At 40.9% G+C, this 21,399-nt stretch overlaps 2 protein-coding genes across 2 annotated transcripts; both read left to right on the forward strand.

Annotated features, from left to right (window-relative positions):
* Positions 1–765: 765 nt before the first annotated feature.
* Positions 766–7,180, forward strand: skor1b (SKI family transcriptional corepressor 1b). Its single transcript, XM_041938337.1, has 7 exons — positions 766–2,493; positions 2,871–2,964; positions 3,057–3,161; positions 3,312–3,371; positions 3,728–3,802; positions 6,308–6,382; positions 7,083–7,180. The coding sequence occupies exons 1-7, from the start codon at positions 766–768 to the stop codon at positions 7,178–7,180; spliced, it is 2,235 nt and encodes a 744-aa protein (XP_041794271.1).
* Positions 7,181–8,750: 1,570 nt separating this feature from the next.
* Positions 8,751–19,206, forward strand: pias1b (protein inhibitor of activated STAT, 1b). The gene is made up of 14 exons (XM_041938338.1): positions 8,751–8,774; positions 10,684–11,116; positions 11,330–11,414; positions 11,594–11,641; positions 12,506–12,596; positions 12,702–12,836; positions 12,963–13,068; positions 13,594–13,667; positions 14,856–15,016; positions 15,658–15,791; positions 15,878–16,055; positions 16,183–16,322; positions 17,006–17,043; positions 17,141–19,206. The coding sequence occupies exons 1-14, from the start codon at positions 8,751–8,753 to the stop codon at positions 17,483–17,485; spliced, it is 1,992 nt and encodes a 663-aa protein (XP_041794272.1). The 3' UTR covers positions 17,486–19,206.
* Positions 19,207–21,399: the final 2,193 nt, after the last annotated feature.

Here is a 21,399-nt window from a genome sequence, read left to right on the forward strand (position 1 = left end):
GAGGGGGCTGTGCTACAGTCTGCCTGCCATGTGGACACTGAGAGAGAGAGAGAGAGAGAGAGAGAGACAGAGAGAGACAGAGAGACAGAGAGAGAGGAGCAGGGAGGCGGTGCAGCACTGACAACCTCGTCCCACTCCAAGCCGCAAACATCTTTGCGTCCTCCAGCACTGAGCCGCCTTCTTATCGCTCCGACTTTCACTTGATCACAGCTTTCTCATTCACGACGGAGGGGAGCTGCGCGGACACTAAAGGTGAGTTTCTGGGGAACTGGTCTGGTGAACGACAGTATGATATGATGCAGTCTGTGTTTGTGTTGTGGACTCTGTTCGTCCATTATGACGCTTTATTTTATTTTTTTTAACGCTCAGCTGGTTGGACATTACAACAAGGAATTAGTCAGAATGTATTGCTACAGGCAGTTGCGTGTTAATAGTGAAGAAAAAAAGAGTAATTTAAGTGGAGCTTTAAATACAAAGAATAAATCATTTACACAAATGCATTAAACACAAATATATTTATTAATGCGGGTCTGCTTTTATTCTGAAGGGTTGCTCTAAAAAATAAAAAGCGCGTTTATGCAACTTTATTATGGGGTCCTGTAAATGTCTGCCCCCTCTCTTTTCACCTGAAGCAGGTTTAACCATCAGCTATGAAAAAATGGCCTTAAATGCTTATTAGAAAGCTCTACTTGAAGCTGCAATTTCTGTGTCGAAAACTCACATGTAACGTCAAACGTCGTCTCTGCAGCCTCCAGGCCTCCAAGGATGGACTCCATACCTGCGGGGCGAGACTCCAGCTCCTCGCCAAGCTCCAAACAAGAACTTTCCTACCCGGGCACCAAGAACCTGAAGCCCAACCAGGTCGGGGAGACGGTGCTGTACGGAATACCGATCGTGTCTTTGGTGATAGATGGCCAGGAGAGACTTTGCCTGGCACAGATATCTAACACCTTGTTGAAGAATTACAGCTACAACGAGATACACAACCGGCGTGTGGCGCTGGGGATCACCTGCGTCCAGTGCACTCCAGTCCAGCTGGAGATCCTGCGGAGAGCCGGGGCGATGCCAATCTCCTCCAGGCGCTGCGGGATGATCACTAAACGCGAGGCCGAGAGACTTTGTAAGTCGTTCCTAGGAGCTCATTCGCCTCCCAAACTTCCAGAAAATTTTGCCTTTGATGTGTCCCACGAATGCGCCTGGGGGTGTCGAGGCAACTTCATCCCGGCCAGATACAACAGCTCCAGGGCCAAGTGCATCAAGTGCTCCTATTGCAACATGTATTTTTCTCCAAACAAATTCATATTTCACTCGCATCGCACGCCGGAGTCCAAGTACACGCAGCCAGATGCGGCTAATTTTAATTCTTGGAGGCGGCATCTCAAACTAACAGATAAAAATAGCCAGACAGATATATTGCACGCATGGGAAGATGTGAAGGCCATGTTCAATGGTGGCAGTCGCAAGAGGACGCTGCCATGCGGTGGGTCAGGGTCCAGCTCTCCGTTGAAACCGCAAGGACCCAACTGTCCCCGGGACTCACCCGAAATACCTGCGAAGATCCTCAGCTGCGAGGACAACCGGGTCGGCATGGCGAGCACGCGCAGCTACCCGGTCATCCCCGTGCCCAGTAAAGGCTTTGGGATGCTGCAAAAGATCCCGCCGCCGCTCTTCCCCCATCCGTACGGCTTCCCGGCTTTCGGCCTGTGCCAGAAGAAAGAAGACGGCATGATGGGAGAGCAGAGCAAAGCGGGCCTCCCGGGCGTCCTGTGGCCCGGCACCAAGGACAGCGCCTACCACTCCTTCCCCATGTTCTGGCCCGCGGCTGGCGCGCTGCCCATGCCTCCGTACCCGCAGACCCAGCACAAACCCCCAACGGAGCTGCTGTGTCCTCCTCGGCAGGCCGACGTGGACATATCCGAGCACAGCGACCGGAGCACCAACACGTCCAAAGACAGCATGGTTGAAAACGAGCGGTGCTCCAGCACGCAGTCCACGCGTAACGAAGACGACAAGTCAGGGGACGAGGCGAGGCCGCTGGAGGGGATGACCCTGGCGCCCCGGAAAATCAGCTACGTCTCCGCGTTCAGGCCCGTCATCAAAGACGCCGACTGCATCGCCAAGCTGTACGGCAACAGGGGCGCCTACAACGGGTGTCGCACCGGCTATCTGTCGCCCGATTTTTTAAGCGAGAGCTCGAGCTACCGCTCCATGTCACCCTGCGTGGACAGCGAGGGCGAGCCGGACGTGGACGTGGAGACGAATAAAACGCCGGAGGAGGAGGAGGAGGACTCCCGGCCTCTGTCCTCGGTGTGTCCTCGGACTCCTCCCGTCTTGGCTCACAGTGTTTCGCCAAACGACTCAGACTCCAAGGCCATGCAGGAGAGCAGCCTGGTGGATTCCCAGAAAATGAGCCTACACGTGGGCCAGTGCTCTGACAGGGACCTGCAGAACAAGCAGTTATCAGAGACCCACATAGCCGCGTCTTTTACCGAAGTGAGTGACTTCTAACTGAGAAACACTGGTGATGATTCAAGTTGTAATATTTCCCTGAAGTTTTCTGCACATGGGTTTCTTTCCTTGGCTTGTGTGTGCTTTTAAACAGATAAATCTCTGTGCTCTTGTGGGGGGAGTTTGTCCTTTTTTTTTTTCTTTTTTTTTTTTGTTAAAGCAGTGTAACAGCAGACAGCATGTCCACAACATTTAGAGAGAAAAAACATAAATAATTGCCTTTAAATAAAAATATATCCACTTCAACTTACAGTATATTTTCGATTATTAATTTAAAATTTTATTTGAATTCATTATAATTATTCTACAAACTCTCTTGTAATTTAAAGAGCTCAAAGAAGTGGTGGTTCTTTCTTCTTTAGGTGTACACACCGGAGAGGGGTGAGCTGCAACAAAGGAGCAGTCCGTATCAGTTCAGACCTGCGAATTACCAGACTGGAGTACTTACAACGAATGGTTAGACTTTTTTCTGCTTTTAAAACATGTAGGTTGTGGGGGGGGGGGAAACAGAAAAGGGGAGAAATCACATCGATTTATTTTCTCTTAAGATGAGAGTTCAAGTAAAGAAGAGCCGTCTTCCACTGTGGAGGAGATCGAAACGAAAGCTTATAATGAACAAAGCAGTGACGAGATCCAGCGGGAGCCCGACGAGGGTAAGTCACACCGAGGTCAGGATCCTCTCAGAGATATAAGCTCCGCTTTCAGAGATGCGGATCTAGTTTTTTTTCTTTTTTTTTTTTGGTAGATTTCTAGATATACATACATACATATAGAGAAATATCATTTATTTTTTGTGCATTCAGGCGAGGACGCGCCAGCCAGAGCTCTGCCAGCACAAAGAAACATAGAAAGTCTGGCAAAAGGTAAGACTGTGGCTAAACAGAAAACAAGACTTCAAAAACACAAACTTTATCATTATGATTAAAGAAAATGCATTTTGTACAAAATTAGCCTTCAACTATCGTTACCTTTACTGTTTTTTCACATTCTTTTGGTTCTTTGGGATTTGTCCCAAAAACAAAAGGGAATTTTTTTTTTTTTTTTTTTTTTTTGGACCATAGGCCCATGAAGACCTGCTCTGAATTGTCAGTGTGTCAGTGTACATTATGATGATGTCCTATTCACTGTCGTTAAAATAGAAAAGTGCCCTAGATGGAAGCTGATGCGAAAGCTTCTACCTTTCCTCCTCAAAAATCACCTATTTCTGTCTGCTTTTTAGAGGAACTACAGAAGCAGCTGTTAGAGCAAGTTGAGCTGAGGAAAAAGCTGGAACGTGAATTTCAAAACTTGAAAGGTAAGCTAAATTCTGAAGCAGTGCTCCCCCCCCCCCCCCCACTATTTCAGCTTTTATCACTGAATTCAAAGATAGAGACTCAGAAGTCTTTCTGCTGCATGTTAAGTGTTCCTCCTCTGTCGTGTTTGTGAGGCGGACCAAAACATGACCCCTGGCCATGCCATGACCAAATCCACCTCGGCAGCAGCGTGCATGTCCTCTCTCTGCAGACCAAAGAATCTGTAAAAGGAGCACCTTTCTTCCAAAAAATGCGAAGTGGTTCAGGGACACGCTCCCCTGGGAAGAGCTGTTTTCGAAACCTCTTTTAACACTGATGTGAGAGGGTTATGATTTTAACCTTCGGTCCAAAAACACCTGTGCATCCTCAGAAAGTAGATCTCTGCTGCAGGGAAAGTGGAATTGCAGATATTTTGGAGCTCACTTTGGTTTACAAACATGTTTTAAATACATATGGGCACACAGCAATATTAGGATGGTTAAAGTGAAAAAATATGAGTGTTTAAAACTCAGTGTAATAGCTGAGGAGAATGCTTACTAAATGTAGATGTCTGAACTGAAGCTGTTTGAATGGCAACACAATGAAAAATATTGCAGAAATTTCCATCTGCTGTGCACACATTCAGAACATCTGTTTTAATACACAGGATGTGACCCTTAGTAAAAACCCCAGACCGGTACAGTAAAGATCATACTTCTTTATATGAAACTGCATCCATGTCTAGAAGAAGCAACTGGCTCATCTTGGGCGAACTGCAGGACAAAACATCAGTCACATTCTCACGGCTGCAGTATTTTCAGCTGGCAGCAGCTCCTAAACACCTTCCATGTTCTCTCTAAAACACTTCACAATGTCTGACCCACCTTTTCACACTCTGTTTTGCTAGAGAAGCTATTTTAGAATCTCATATTAAAATGACGAATGTCTGCCCTGCACAGAACTGTTCAACGGCAATAAAAAAAAAAACACAGCAGTATATCCCAAAGACGTCTAGTTTTAAAACTTTCATTTAATTGTGCAAAATCTCAGATCTCCAGAAAGGGAAAAACAAGAGACTCTGTCAGGCAGTATAAAGGTAATCAAGAAATCTTCATGAAAATGGTTACAATACTGCACCATATGGTCCAGATCAGTTTAGGGTGTAAATAAACCTCATGCCCTTCCAGTACTGTGGGTGGATAATAGACTACGGATACTGATTTTACAGATATATTTTACAGGCTAAAATAGCTTAAGTAGCATTTATTCTGTGTCACATATGTCAAGAAGGATGTCGAAGAAATTAATTCAGATCTATAAAATCAGTGTAAAGTGTCACATCATTGGGTTCTCTTGAAACGCACATTAGGATAAAATGATTTAACATTTCACTGCTTCAGATTATTTTGGGGTTCTGGATATTATTGTCCCATCACTCTCTAACAAATCTGATGTCAGTTCCCAGTGACTCCTCTTACATAAGCTTAGTTTAAAGCTGTGTGATGGACTTAACTTGAATCCACCAACACATGTTTTTCTTTACGCATTCATTGGTGGTATTTGGATCCGGCTGTCAGGAGACTGATGAACACAAAGCAGGACAAGACAGCACAACTGGGTTATCTGTAGCATTGGACACTTGGTACAATTGCCTTCATTCTTCAATTATTCCACATTTTTATTCTACTTGATACACTGTTAATTACCAGTAAGGCAGGCCGTTAAAGGATGGAGACTAATCTTTGCCTACAAACAAGACACAATGAAAATAGGGTGGAAAGCCTGGGGATTGAAAAACAAAAACAAAAACAAAAACAAAAAAAACAAAACCATTTAATAGTTGCCAACAAGTCCTGACAAACAAAATAACTTAATTTTCCTCAGGTGGTTTAGTTTAAATAAAAAGGAATTGGGCTACTTTTGTAAACTATTTTTTCATTCACACTTTTTAATTGAAACTCTCACTCATCCAAATCCTCTGAAAACCAGCAATGCGATTACGTTTTTTTAAGAGATATAGATGATTTACACAGAATTTAAAAACAGAATCTAATCTCTAATCTTCACTCTAAAACATGAATTTAAGTATTTCCTCGCTGCAGAGTGGCTGTTTGCTGGAACTGGGAGCCTTGGAGTCTGTGCATGAGTTTGTGCACCTGTTTTGTTGCTTTACCTTGAGAACAGCGACCTCTAGAGGCCGCCGAATCCTCTGACCTGACGAGTTTAATGCATGTGTGTTATCAATCTCCGGACGCGTAGACGCTCTGGGCAGGACTTCATCTAAACTCATTCTTATTCTCTTATTCTTTTTTTTTATTTTGTACCTTTAAATTACTATTCATGACAAATATTAGAACAAGAAGCTAATGTGAATCACAAAGTATTTTGGGGGGGTCAAACGGACCATTTCAACGCTTATTGATTGTGAAATGACGTGTTTATTGAAACTGCTTTTCTTTTTTTTTTTTTAACAAAGGCTCACTTACCACATTACTGACTCAAATCTTTGCCTGCCGTTTGTTCCTCAGATAATTTTCAGGATCAGATGAAGAGGGAACTTTCCTACAGAGAGGAGATGGTTCAGCAGCTGCACATCGTCAGAGGTGAGACCAATAAAGCAGAGGGAGCGGACACAGAGCGCCGCGGCGTGCCTTCACACTCTGCCGTGGATTTACACGCTTACTGTCGCATAATCTGCCGACGTGATCGATGATGCCCAAAATGGTCCGTGCGCACTGGGTATCAGGGATTTGTCTGGGTTGTCTGTAAGGAAGCCTGTTAAATCCACGTGAACCACTTCTACCTTTTTGGGAAACGCTTCTAATTGGACCAGACTTTCCCGCCATTTACTTGTGATCAATGTATTAATGTTAATATATTAATAAAAAGCAGGCATATGCCTGTAACCCAGTGGAAATTACTAATAGGCTATCTTTCAACGATTTGGATTATCAGTGCTCAGTCTGAACCAAGAGAAACTCGTCATCAGCACAAGTCATTGTTGTAAGGTGTGAAACAGCATCCAGGACCATGTGCAGGTGATATTTCTGCAGTCAGAGGCTCATAGACACACAGTTCGCTGTCATACATCCAGGCGATAGACGACACAACGTGCATCCAAACTTGTGTCACATTTTGTGAGCGTGGCCTGAATCTGTTGATCCTATCTCAAACATGCCTGATGCACATAAATCTATCTCGTGATGTACCGTGTAGACTATTTGCATTGCACGCTGTGTCATTTTCAAACAGCCCGATTTGCGCTCACGAGCATTATTGATCGATTTGCCTCCTTCTTCATAGAAGCTCACGACGCTTTACACCATTTCTCGTGTAAGATGTTGACCCCTCGCCACTGCACCGGATCCTGCTCCTTCAAATCTCCTCTGCTGCCACCCTGAGCCGTAATGACTGCACATTTCTGTGACAGAGAGACAATGGACGCGTCTACAGCTTCTGTCAAACCGTGGGAAAACCTCCAGGGACGCTGTGGAAGCCCAGATGAAAGAAGACTAACTTGTAATTACTTGTAATATTCTAAAATGTGTATCCCCACACCCTCACCATTCATGTAACCATCCTACGGTGAAATTTGTTTTACTGAAATGATACCATTGATGATATTTATTATTTGTGGCAAAGTGCAATGACAACGTATGTATCTTGTAATAGTTTTAGGTTGTTATTTTCGTTTTTTCTTTTTTGTTATCAATAATGGCAGCACTGACTGGCCAATTCATTGCTCCTTATCCTCTCAGTATTGTGAATTAGCCTACTACTTTTGCTGGGTTCGTCTTTGCAGGCCAATAGCTTATTTTGGATGTTTTGCACTTTAAACGAGTGATGGGAATTACCATAAACAGCTTGTGCATTGAAATAGGCCTACAATATAATTACTTGTGGCGGTCAAACCATGCCTATTTGTTTCTGAAGACTTGAAAAAAAAAAACAAACAAACGCAGAAGTTAGTAGGCTAAATTAGTACACCTGCGACCTTGTAAGTAGCGACATATTCTATTAAGAGTAGCCTATTTGTTCATGTAATATTTGTTTTCATTGCAAATGAATAAATCATTTTATCAAAAGAAATGTGGATTCTTGCCCTCAGTGTTGTCAGCAAATAGGCCTATAATTCCTTTCTTATGAATTATATTCACAGAACTCTTAATTTTACACATTTATAGGAGAAGTAGAGAATTTGCTGTGCCTTTTAATTTATGAGAGTGCAACTTTCCCCTTTGTGTGTTTGGTTACTGTGGGCATTTGCTCTTTGGATTAGAACCAAAAAAGAAGCGGATATCCATGAGAAATCACCGTAAATTAACTCTCCTAGGGTGAAAAAAATGCAACCAATGATTATTTTATATGTCTAACATTTGTTTAATTAATCGATTTTTTTTTAGTCTGTCAAAAATGTTGGGAAGCAGTTTAACACAAGTTCCCAGAGCCCAAGATGGCATCTTGAAATTGTACGTATTTGTCGGGCAAAAGTCCATGACACAAATGCCCTATATTTAATATTCATTGATATAAAACAGAGAAAATCATCAAATCCTCACATTTAAAGAAACAGCAACAATTTGCTATTTGTGCTTGGTAAATGTCTTAAACGATTAATTGATTACCAAAATAATTGGTCATTAATTTTCTGTCATGAACAAATCAAACAATCAATTAATTGTCACTGCCCTAAAATATAAAAAAAGGAAGAAACACTAAATCTGGAGCCATGTAACCAGTCCGTTTTATTTTCAGATGTTTCTTTCGATTACAACAAAATACCTAAAACAAATGAAATAGGATTTAAGTGGTAGCCTTCGAATGAAGCATTGTACTACACGCTCCACGTCCGGTAGTTTTCTGTGTTGCGACAGCGCCCCCTGCTGTCCTCTATGAGGAAGCCTCTGACAATTTTGAATTGACTCGGTCCCTTGAGGATGGCCGTTGCGCATGCGCACCCAATATAACAAGATGGCGGAGAGTGCGGAACTGAAGGTAAAGCGAGCCCCTGCATTAGCTTGACAAATTGACGTTTCACACAGCGAGATTTGAATTTCAAATCATAGCACCCTTGTTACTTGACAGTAGAGACCCAAGAAGTGTTGCTATTAAAGTATTTAAGATTTTAAAAAAGCAGAGCAGCGGGGACCAGACTAACTGTTAGCTGGCTGGCTAGCTCGCTAGCATTAGCTTTGTTATTGTTGCCGACGTTCCGTTAGGGTGCCTCTGCTGTGCGAGTCACCTGCAGATAAGGCCAGATATTGCTTTTTATAAAAGAAGGAAACGACATTCGTGTCAACGCTTTGAACCCAACGCACTGTAGCGTTAGACACCTGACATCATCAGCAGTTCACCGGGTGGACAGGAATGTATGTTTAAAAATGGGGTCTGTCTATTCCCTGGAAGACAAGCGCAGTTTAGCTTCCATTAGCGTTATTTCTGATAAGATGAGACGGTAGTCCACGAAATATATTCAATATTCACAGTCTAGTTGGCTGTAATGTAACTTATCTTGGCGATTATTGTTCAAACACACGAAATAAAGTATGGTTACTGTAACATGAACTTTTGTTTCAGTCTTACTACACTATAGTACAGGCGCTGTTAGCTACCTTATGCTAAATCTACACTGTGTTCTTTTACTCTATTGATAACTACTTTTTAATCGGCAGAAAACAATGGATATAATTGTGAAATGTTGTCGTTTTTATCCGGCCCCTTCCTAAACCAATCTCTGCTCTGCTGGCACACCTTCTTTGCCTAATCATATGAGCCGTATTATTTCTCGACAGTCCACACATTTGAGTGTTGCACAGTATAAAAGGCATTTAACACATACTCACCACAGGTTAGCTCAATGTACCATTTATATCTGGCGCTTTAATTTTTCAGGGCAGATTTCAAGTGTCATCAGGAACGTCAGGACAGTTTATTTAATATTTACCATTTGCTATTTCACAGAGTGCTAATTGTCAATTAACACACAGATGACCTTGATTGAAAATCGAAGTGGGTTGCCAGTTACATTTTCATATGCCTTCATAATTGTAGGTTGTCTTTTTAATCCAGACATTGAGTGTTTCATTTGCGTGTGATGCCACATTGCACCTTTAAACAGTTATTCACAAGAGATTGCTTTGTGTAGGGTGAACCTATGGACATGATTATCTGTATAGTATAATGCAACCTAATGCAGTGGTAGAAGAAACACGACCTTTGTGGAGCTGCAAGACATTGCTATTCTTCTTTGTGATTTGTTGGAATTCTGTTTTTTGCATCACAGTTTTTATTTTCATTGAAAAAATTATTGACATCAATAGGGTCTGTGCCAGACAAAAATATTTTCTTCCATCTGAAGAGCAAGATTTATTGGCCAGTGCATCTCCACAGCAATACAATATTCATTCTAATGCAGATGCGTCACCAAAACTGCAGCGTCTGCAATTTGTATTTAGTTGGCCATACAGCGATTTTAGTAATATTTCAATTACGTGTTCAGCTCTATTTCCTCTGTGTCAAAAAGGTGTTGATCCAATAGTAATGTAGTGAGTTTGCATTGCATTGTACAATGGATTATAATAAATATCATCAATGATCTCATTTCAGTAAAACAAATTTCACCATATGCAGGATGGTTACATGAATGGTGAGGGTGTGGGGATACACATTTTAGAATATTACAAGTAATTACAAGTTAGTCTTCTTTCATCTGGGCTTCCACAGTGTCCCTGGAGGATTATGATGATTTAAAGAAATTAATCAGACATGCTTTAATAATAATGTTTGTGGCCTAAATGATCAGCTCTGAAGTCAATATGAGAAAAGAAAACATTTATGTCTGAATAGGAAAACGTGTTTTCCAGGGTGTAATCAACCATTTTTCCCACTCCTCATTTTTCACCAGCAAATGGTAATGAGCCTTCGAGTTTCGGAGCTCCAAGTGTTGTTGGGATATGCAGGACGGAATAAGCACGGGCGTAAACACGAACTTTTGACCAAAGCTCTCCACCTACTCAAGGCTGGTTGCAGTCCTGCAGTGCAGATGAAGATCAAAGAGCTCTATAGACGTCGCTTCCCAATCAAAATGGTTTCCCCTGTGGATCTGGCTTTGCCTGGTGTTCATTCTGCCTCCAGTCTGCCTGCTGGCCTAGCCCAGCTAGGATTTGACAGCCATGGTTCCCCGTCGCCTCTGCTGCCTGTTTCCTTACTCGGGCCTAAGCATGAGCTGAGTCTGCCTCACCTCCCCTCCGCCCTGCACCCTGTACACCCTGATGTCAAGCTCCAGAGATTGCCATTCTATGACGTGCTGGATGAGCTCATTAAGCCAACCAGCCTGGGTAAGTCCATCCCTTTCTCCTCGGCTGTGTGTGTAGTGATAACACTTCTCCCTGGTGCACATACTGGTGGAGCATTGTGACCACAGATATCTGTGCCATGACTTGTTAGAACCATGTTCAGTTAAAGGTCAATAAGAGTCGACACTTGTGCCCAGTGATTTCTGTAGGTTCCCCTCTGACTTTCATCTACTGTTTTTGTTTTCTTTTTCAAAGCCTCAGACAACAGTCAGCGGTTCCAGGAAGCATGTTATGCCTTTGCATTAACACCACAGCAAGTTCAACAGATCAGCAGCTCCATGTAAGTTTGAAAGATGTCTAGTGCACTCAGTCTTCAGCTGCTGAAGAGATGAGAGGGGGGAAGAAATAAGACTGTGAAAGCACTAATGTAACTACCAGACCATTTTTCAATGAACTGTTGACATGATTTAGACTGTGCGTTTTGACCAGCCTGATCTGACAACTCTTTTATTGTTTTAGGGACATATCTGGGACCAAATGTGACTTTGCTGTTCAAGTCCAGTTAAGGTACGTCTAACATACTTTTCTTCAGAGCATAAAAAACTCTTCTCTTTTGATCAAGAAGTATATTTGCATTGAGTGAGTAGTTGGTCTGTGTTTAGCTTCTCTCAGTTATGCAGGAAGTAGAAATAGCCATCTTTTGGATAGGTCTTGTCATCTATTTTTGTCCTTAGTCTTGAAACATATCTACATGTTGTAGAACTTCTTCTGTGGTTTAGTCTGGATTTCAGATTCAGACTCAAAACCATCACCAAACCATTTATTTCCTTACAGTTATAAATGATAAAGATAGGACTCAAGGTGAATTACCATGTGAACAGGTCTTGAATTGTGGAAGGATGCAGCATGGGACACTTGTCTCTTTGATGCACATGCTTCAAGTTTTTATTTCCAACGAACTTGAGCCACTGTTAAAAATAAACATTAAGGAAATGTGGACGTTTTACTGGAAAATACAGGCAAAGTGCAGTATTGGTAAAACACTGATTCAAATCAGTGTTGGCATTTTCACCAATATGTTTAAAAATATTTTTGCAGCTCAAGTATAAGTGCATCCTTTACCTCATGTAAAACCTTACATAAGACAGTCAAACCAAAAAGGCACACTTTGTTGGCATTGTTTTACTTAAAGAATACTTCACATAAAAACTGTTTTTCTTAGTTGCATAATTAAATATTCACTGTATGGATGAATGCCATCCTTTAAGAAGTGCTCTCCTATATCATAGATGGAGATGGCTGTACTTGACACAACTGAAATGGTAAAATAAGCAAGCAAGCCAACCTTTTTGTGAAAGTGGCAACTTAACAGAAAGAAATTGCTTTTGACATTTGTCCCTAAACACTGTAATTTATTTTCTTCATTTTCAGATTCTGTTTATCAGAGACAAGTTGTCCCCAGGAGGATCATTTCCCCCCTAATCTGTGTGTGAAGGTCAACAGCAAACCCTGTAATCTCCCGGTGAGTCCAGAGAGTTTACTGTTTACTGTCTATTCTGTCATATTTCCTGTCATATCAACAGTTATTGAGTGTCAAAGTCACTGATGTTTGATGTTTTGTCTTCAGGGATATCTTCCTCCTACCAAAAATGGAGTGGAACCAAAAAGGCCCAGTCGCCCCATCAACATAACCTCTCTTGTCCGACTGTCCACCACAGTCCCCAACGCAATTGTGGTGTCATGGACTTCAGAAATTGGGAGGGTGAGAAGATCCAGGCAAAGCTTTATGAATAAAGTGTCATAGCCCAGTCATACTGATGCTTTAAAAAGAACATTAGTCACTTGGTGTGAGTTGTTTTGCTCATTATTTTAATCTTTGTTTTGTCAGAGTTTTTCCATGGCCGTTTATTTGGTAAGACAGCAGTCATCTGCAGTGTTGTTGCAAAGACTACGGGCCAAAGGAATTAGAAACCCCGACCACTCAAGAGCTCTGAGTAAGTTGCCGCCTGATTTTGTTGTAAAAACATGGAACATGTGAACATTTGTAAGAGAGCAAGAAATGAAAAAAAACTACCATATGAATTAACTTCTTTCATATAGTAACCCCCTTTCCATTTTTGTAGCCCGTTTGACCATCTAGTCACAGCAACTTGGAGCTCCTGAGACCTAAGAAAGGAATTAAGTCATTAAGTCCTCCAAAGTTTCTTAGTTCCTTCAAAATTCCTGGATAATTTCCATTACTCCTTTGAAAAGGACAATTTTTGTCTGACTGTTTTTTTTTTTTGCAGAGCTTACATTTTCCTCCATCATATTGTCGTATTGGCTATACAGTAGTATGTGGAGCTCTTTTACATTGGTCTCTTTACATTGTTATATTCTGTGTTGAGTAATGAAGGATTGTTTTTGAGGAAGTTTGTGGTCTTGTTAAACAAATCAACACACCTCACGCTTGGATTTTCACATTTCACAGTTGTAATTGTTGTATTTAATCTTTGTATTTTGCTTTTTCTTTCTCACAGTCAAGGAGAAATTAACAGCTGATCCAGAGAGTGAGATCGCCACCACCAGTCTACGAGTCTCTCTCCTGTGTCCTGTAAATACTCCACTATTCTGCTTAATTTAAAGCCTGTGTTATTTTCGTGAGTCATGTCAGTCGATGCAAAACGAAAACATTGATTCATGTCATCACCTCTATGATACACATTTATTTTGAAATTCCCATGGCACCTTTGTGTCACTTTCAAACATTCACATTTTTATGAAGCTGTAACAACGCGTCCAACGTTTTAATGGAACTGATTTTATTTGCAGAAACAACTGTGTTACTGCAGGAAGTTTTTTTTTCCACCTCGTCTTTAGCTGCATTTCCAACATGAGATCAGGTTGACAGTGTGTAGCTGCTAGCTAAAAAAGTACCTGTGACTTTTGAGTGAGTATCCCCCAACAGTAAATAGTTTTATCCATGCTTATATCGCTGTATTGTATTTTAAGCCCTATTTTGTCATTCCAAAAGTAAGTTAAGAGTTACAGAGGCATAACTTACAACTTCTGGTATGGCTGTACTGCCGCTGGGACTGAGAGAGTCAAGTTAACCTTGACCACAGCAACAAAACTGCTGTTGATAAAATCTCACAGCAGGGATTAACTGTGAGTCAGAAAAAACATAATAACTTAATTGTTTGCCTTGTGTGAAGGGAGATCACGATCAACCAGGCAATGAGAGCGTTAGGGACATTTCACACCTGTTGGACTGCCGGGAACTGTTTGCATGACTCCTTTAACTCTCCTCCCTCCTGTCCCTGACTATTGCCATTCAAAACCCGTTACTGACTGCTCATATTTGTGACTGTCATAGCTGTTGCACTTAGCTGTCCCAGTCATAATGTAACTGACTGTGTTAAAAAGGCATATGATATTGTCTCATATCAGTCCCAGGCCCCGGAACTGAATCAAATCGAAAGTGTACTGTGGCAGACTTTGTGATAGCAGGAAATATAGTATCGTTGTCCAAAGAATCGATATAATATGTAATGAAAACTTGTGATTTACACCCCTATCAGTTTGCTTATCAGCAGATCAATAATAAATTAATTGACAATTCCAATTACACAGTTATCAGGAACTCAATTTAATTGTGCAGAGAGACAAAACATACTTATCCATATACTGTGTACCATTAGAACACAGGTGCTTTATCCTACATTATTTTGTAGGTGATAAGTAGTGCAGCATTTAATGCAGTGATAGGTGACATTTGTGCATTTTCTGTTTTGTTTTAAAGCTGGGCAAGATGAGGCTGACAATCCCATGCAGAGCGATCACATGCTCCCACCTTCAGTGCTTTGATGCTACACTTTATATCCAAATGAATGAGAAGAAGCCCACCTGGGTGTGTCCTGTCTGTGACAAGAAGGCGCCGTATGAGCACCTCATTATTGACGGGTGAGCACAACATGTCATGCTAGGTAGTATATTAACATTCCTCTATGATGGTTTTGTTTTTAGCAGCAAGGTACAAAACAAACTGCTGATAGTTATAATATTTACCTGGAAGCTGAAATGTTTGCTTTGAAATGAGTGCTCCGGCAATATTACACAGGGTTGCCTGCCAAAAAAGTTTAACCTGCGTTGACACAATGTGACATCACACATTCCTGGTGGATTGCTTTCTATCAGGATAGTTATGTAATTTACCTGGTGATTTTGAGGAGGAGGATAAAATAATTGCTGCTGTGAAAACATTTGAGAAAGAATCCTACTTTGTGGTTTTTATAAAGCACTCTGTCTGTGTTTTGGTGTCTCATAAACCTTCAGACTCATGGATCTATTCCTTAGATTGATCTTCCTGCAGCATGCTTCATTGGCTCATTTGTACCTGAAGCCCCTACCAAAGTAGCACCTAGTATTTTTTGTATAGAAGTGGTGTTTGGTCTGAATGCCCTGATAGGAATTGCAGCTTTGGAATGTGCCAGTAATACTGTGTTTCCAAATTATCAGTTTTAGGAGTGATGAAGTACGAAAACATATGTACCTTTGGTTGCAAAGTTGCCAAACCGTATTGAAATCTCATGCTGTTTTTACAGGTTGTTCATGGAAATCTTGAATAGCTGTTCTGACTGTGATGAAATCCAGTTCAAAGAAGATGGAAACTGGGCCCCCATGAGGTCAAAGAGAGAGGTGCAGGAGGTGTCTGCTTCTTACAATGGCGTAGACAGCGGTATGTAACTCGCACAGTTCCAATTCTTTTAGTGTGTTCTTCATTGTGACCTGCGAGCACAGTCTGAGTTTGCTGTTTCTTTGTAGATTCGTCTCGGACAGAAACGCATGAGCAGAAACGGGGATCATCTAATGACAACAGCAAGAAAGTTGATGTAATTGACCTGACACTGGATAGCTCCTCAGAGGATGAGCTGGATGACGAGCCACCTCCTAAAAGGGCCTGTCCTTCCCTGTCACCTGTCTCTCCACCTCCAAACAAAGGGTGAGTCTCCAAACCACAAACAGGGTGTTAGGTCACCATAAACGAATGAATTTTTGGGATCTTTTTGCTCAGCTCTGTCAGGTTACTTCTTTTGTCACTAACGTGATGTGGCATTGTTTCCCCTCAGAGTACTGAACCTACATAGCCAGGCCTCACCTGTGACCAGAGCTCCCAGCATGCCCCCTGTGGAGACCAGTTACATTCCTCCCCCTCCACCTCTTATCCAGGACTATCGCCACTATTATCACACAACCAGTGACCTGCCAGGTACACTTGTCACTTGCCTTAAAGGATGGGGTTAGATTTTTGATTTTGTTGATTTCAATACAATAATCACATGCCCATATGTGTGTTCAAAACATTATTGTTCACAGTAATCATACATTCTGCCCATACCGGCTGTGAAGCCATATGTCTCTAGTGCAGTTGCACTGAAAGAAATGAGCGACAAAATCTTCAGTGCTCATTTGTTCAGAAATACATTCTAAAGTTCAGATGAAGCTCATATGATGCCTTAACAGTCTCAGTTAGCTCAATCAATTTGGTATCTTTCAAAATTACAGTCTCTTCTTGTTTGCAGTGTACCCATGGTGTATGACAATTATCTCTGGATTACATTTATACTGAAGGATTCTTAGGCATGTTCTGAGGAGATTTGCAATGAACATCAGAGATAATGGTAATGTTGGTAATGGGGCCAGTAACTAACTGCCTGTTGTTTTTAGTATATCAGCATGCGCCTTTCCCTTTAACCTCATGCAGCATCCTCTTCTCATAGTTGGAAAACCTCGGTGTCAAGTTTTATATTAAGACAGATTTGACAAAATTCAAACAAACCTATCTTTGAATACAGGTGTTTGCTGCTTGTTTAATAAATTTGTAATTATACATATTAGCAGTGTACATCCAGAATTAAGTACATGGACTGAGTCTTCTTCCTTTTCCTACAGATCTAAGTTTCTTCTCCTTCCTCCAAGGCGACAATCAGGTATATTTACTGAAACACCTGAACTTTGGCAGCACCGTACATCAGTATGTTTATGTTTGGTTGTTGTGGTAATGGTCACGCTTTTCTCTCCTGTTAGCATTACAACATGGTGATGGCTGCCGCAGCAGCTGCGTCGGCCTCAGCCTCAGAGGACCATGACCTGCTACTCAACCGTTTCCTGCCCTACAGCTCTTCTCAGATGTTACGGGAGCAGCCGGGCACCCCCGGGAGCAGCACACTGGCAACCACCAATGGAGGCAGCAACAGTGGCAGCACCAGTAGTTTGGTGTCTTCCAGCAGTCTGCGGGACCGCGACAAAGACAGAGAGCGAGACAGAGACAGGGACAGCCACAGCATCTCAGGATTGTCGAGGTCCTCGGTGGAAGCTGCAGCGGCGGCAGCCATTTATGGCTCCATATCTGACGTTATCTCTCTTGACTAGATCCACACAGAACTGGAAGACAAGGGAGACCTCGAGAATGGGAGTTCTTTGTAAATAAGGAAGAGGAAGATGAAAGAATACAGTGCTATGTACAGAGAGGAAAATCTATTTTCAATTTTACTTATCATATGTATATAAACTTAGGACGCTTCTTGTCCGGTGAGTTACTTCAGTTGATATTTTTCTGTGAATACTGAAGACTTTTTCACACCTCTTCATGTGGTCCTTTTGATTATATTGTACCTTTTGTACCTGGTTTTTACCGTTTTGTTTCGATATTCCATGTCAATGGCATTATTTCAGTATAATGTTATGTGCACAAAACCCAATGAGGTGACACCTTATGGAACATGATATTTAGAATATAAAGAAAATGGGCATTGTTATAGATGTACAAAAGGCAAGTCACATCGAAACAGGAAAATGTGTAACACTTTCTTTATTTTCTAAATGGCATCATTTCTGTCAAAAATGTTTTGACAGCAGAAAGATCTGGCCATTTTTGCTATCACTGTAGATTTTTCTGTAAGACATTCATGCTGTGGTCATTATTTTTAATTAATTATTTATGATGTAAGTTATGTTGGATGTATGCTGTTTTTTAAAGCATTCCCTATGCCTCTAGGAACTGTTGCCACTAGAATTGCAAAAGCAAACGCTAGATCCTTCTGTTGTCATAACTGCAGTCTTTTCACTTGTTTCAGTCAAATCAAATATGAACAATATTGTAAAGATCAGACTGTACCTAAAATACATAGAAATTGGGAGTATGTCAGTATTATAAGACCATGCTTTTTCAGTGTGTGAATGAACGGCACTAGTCCAGCAAGCAGTCTTGTCTGTTGTCACATGACATAATTGGACCTTTATACACAAGATGTTGTGTATTTTGTTTTTCTTTTATCTGTTTTATTTCGCATATTACACGTAAAAATACACACAGAAAACCACAGTGACATGGCCAGTCGTCATAGACACATTTCTGTTCCACTTTCAAGACAAGGCTAGTTTCTGGTCCACTTGAAGTAATTCTTTAATTGAAAGGCTGAAAAACTGATAAATGAAGTGGATGCAAGTGGGCTAATAACATTTCACGTTCATGGTGTCTTTTTGTTTGATGTTAGCGCTTGTTTTTTTTTTTTTTTTTTTACATAAAGGCTGTGTGGAGCAGTGAAACGTTCACAGTTGCAGTAAACACTTCTCAAGTAGTTTTCAGCATTGCATGTCTCTGCGAATTACCTGAAAGTTCATGTTTGAGTGCTAAGAGTGTTTCTTAGCAAGGCCACAGGATGCATAGCCTTTCTTTGTTTAGTGTCTTTGCAACAGACTATAAGATATCTGTGATAGCTTAACCCTTGAGTGTATCACAGAATGCATTTTGGCCCAGAACTTCAAACCATTGAAGCCCCCCCCCCCTTTATTTTTCTTGACTTGTGCTTACAATTAGGATTATTTATTATCATATATATTTTCAGCATTTGTTTGATTTGTGGATATGCATTGCTGTCATTGTACGTGATATTTCTTTTGTAATTATATAATTAATGCTATTTAAAGAAGTCATTGTTGCTTGACATGCATTGTAACATTTTCTGTTCTCTGTCCGTTTTACTATCAGATGATGTCAATAACTCAATAGAGGCTTTGATCATTTTGAACCGCTACAAGGTCTACTGTGCTGTTTGATATTTGTAAGAATTAAACAGATATAAGAAAGTGCATACTTGTAGTTGCTTGAAGTACAGTCCTGATTGACTTACATGTGTTCTGTTATAGTATGCATAAGATGTCTTTGAATTCAGTTTGTTGTTTGGCAAAAATTCTAAGCTTAGTCATTTGTTTTAACATTTTTATACAGCCTGTGTGTATAATAGAGGCTGATATATTTGCCATTATTAGATTTTTGCAGATACAACCCTGATTCCAAAAAAAGTTGGGCCGCTGTGTAAAACAAATAAAACCGAATGTGACAATTTGCTAAACCTTTTTGACATATACTCAATTGAAAACAATACAAAAATGTTTTATCTTATCAACTTCATTGATTTTTGTAAATGTCTGCTTTCATTCAGTAGATGTTGAGATCATTTACTGGATAAGTGCAAACTTTGACCTGCTGTCTACAATTTTTACATTTGCGATGAAACGTACTGAGTTTAGGTATCAGAATTAGTATCAAAAAAGTTGGATTGGTCCCTGTCCTTAAATCAAAATCCCACATATGTATAACTTTTTGACCCATTTTAATCTGCTTAATGTTTAGGCCATAGCCCACATGTGAACATCAGATGCTGAGATGGCGCCTCAAGAGGTGTTAGATTCAGTCTTGAGATTGATGTGTGTGTCCTTACAGGGACCTTGATGTGAAGTTTCTGGCATGGAGGTATTGTCCTTAATCAATGATTTCAGAAAAGGTATTTCAGCTAAACCCTGGCTAGGTCACAGGAGTGAATACCACTCAGGACAATATCAGGAGTGTCTCTTTGTTGAGACACTTGCTCTTTTTTCCCACAGGGCCTGTACTTCATGAGAGTGATGAAGTGGCTTTACAGATCTGGAATATGGAGTCTGGAGTGTGCCACACATACAGGCAGGTGTGTGATTGAAAGAAACCAAATGATGCCTTCAACTTATGCTGTTTAAGCTTTATGTAAAACACGGCTAGGTTTGTAGTGTGGGGGCAGATGGTTGTTGCTGTAATGTGTAATGATTGCTCTGATGATGATGATGATGCATCTGAAGGCACACAGTTTTGTCATATAAAGTCTCTGTACATTAACTGATCACCACAGGTTAATCTCTGTGTGATGAAAAAGGCTGCAGGTGGTGCAGGGCGCTGAGGAGGTCATGTCCTCTGTTTTGTTTCTGAGTACGAAATCGTTAGAAGTTCAGAAAAACAAGGTTCCGTGAACGTTCCTCGCAGGCGGGAACCGTTTTTTGAGTAACCATCAGGGAACGTTCACTGTGGCCATAAGGCGACTGGTTAACTGAAATATCAGTTATTCAAAATCCAGACTTTCAACACACAAGATTATTAAGAGACACATTTTAGACGGTAATTTTCACAGCAGCTAAATTACATGTCGCGCTAGGCGCTTCACTTTGAGGAGCTTCTTTTGTCTCGGTCTTCACCCAGTTGATTAGGACTTCCAGAGAGCGGCACCGTTTAACTGGAAGCTAGCGATTTTTTTTTTTTCCATATTTTGAAAGTTTAATCTGCGAAAGGAGCCGAAACAGAACAAGAAACCTAAATATCAAGAAGGTAGCATGTTGTCTGTTTTCGTATGTGATAGATTTGTGGTGTCGTTCAGTGCCAAAGCGTCTTAAGGTACAAAATGTTAGCTAACTTAGCTTCATGATAGCAACAGCACTGCTGCAGTGCCAGCCTTCATAGTTGATGCACAAAAAACGTTTTTTTTTCTTTTTTCTTTTCGCAGCGTCAGTGACATATTAACTGTTTTTCTTTAGGGTATAGTGTAAAGTCAGCAATAGCATACCTGCAATACCCATGATTTAAATTTTCATGCCATTCAAATTCATCCATGATTTGAATTTTCATGGACATTATCACTGGCTAATGTTAACCAAAAGCATAAGCTTCCTTCATGTGGTAACTACATTAGCTCCTTATTGATTTAACCGCCCACCTCTCTGTTAGGTATATTTTAAGTGTAATATTTTTGTCTTGGCTGCCATGACGTAATTTTGTTCATAATTTTGAAGAATAATGACGACTGAGTTAATAAAATTGAACACATTTTTGCACAAAGCTCTGGTGCTTCAAACACGTCTCTTACCATTTCTAAAAACAACCAGTGCAGTTCATTACAATTAATGTATGTCAGGCATTTATAACAAACCAAACCCCTTAAAAATTGGTAATTCAGCTATTTTAATTGTCAGTAGAACTCCAG

This window comes from Chelmon rostratus, chromosome 6 (assembly GCF_017976325.1).
Source record: "Chelmon rostratus isolate fCheRos1 chromosome 6, fCheRos1.pri, whole genome shotgun sequence".
In the NCBI taxonomy this organism is placed as follows: domain Eukaryota; kingdom Metazoa; phylum Chordata; class Actinopteri; order Chaetodontiformes; family Chaetodontidae; genus Chelmon; species Chelmon rostratus.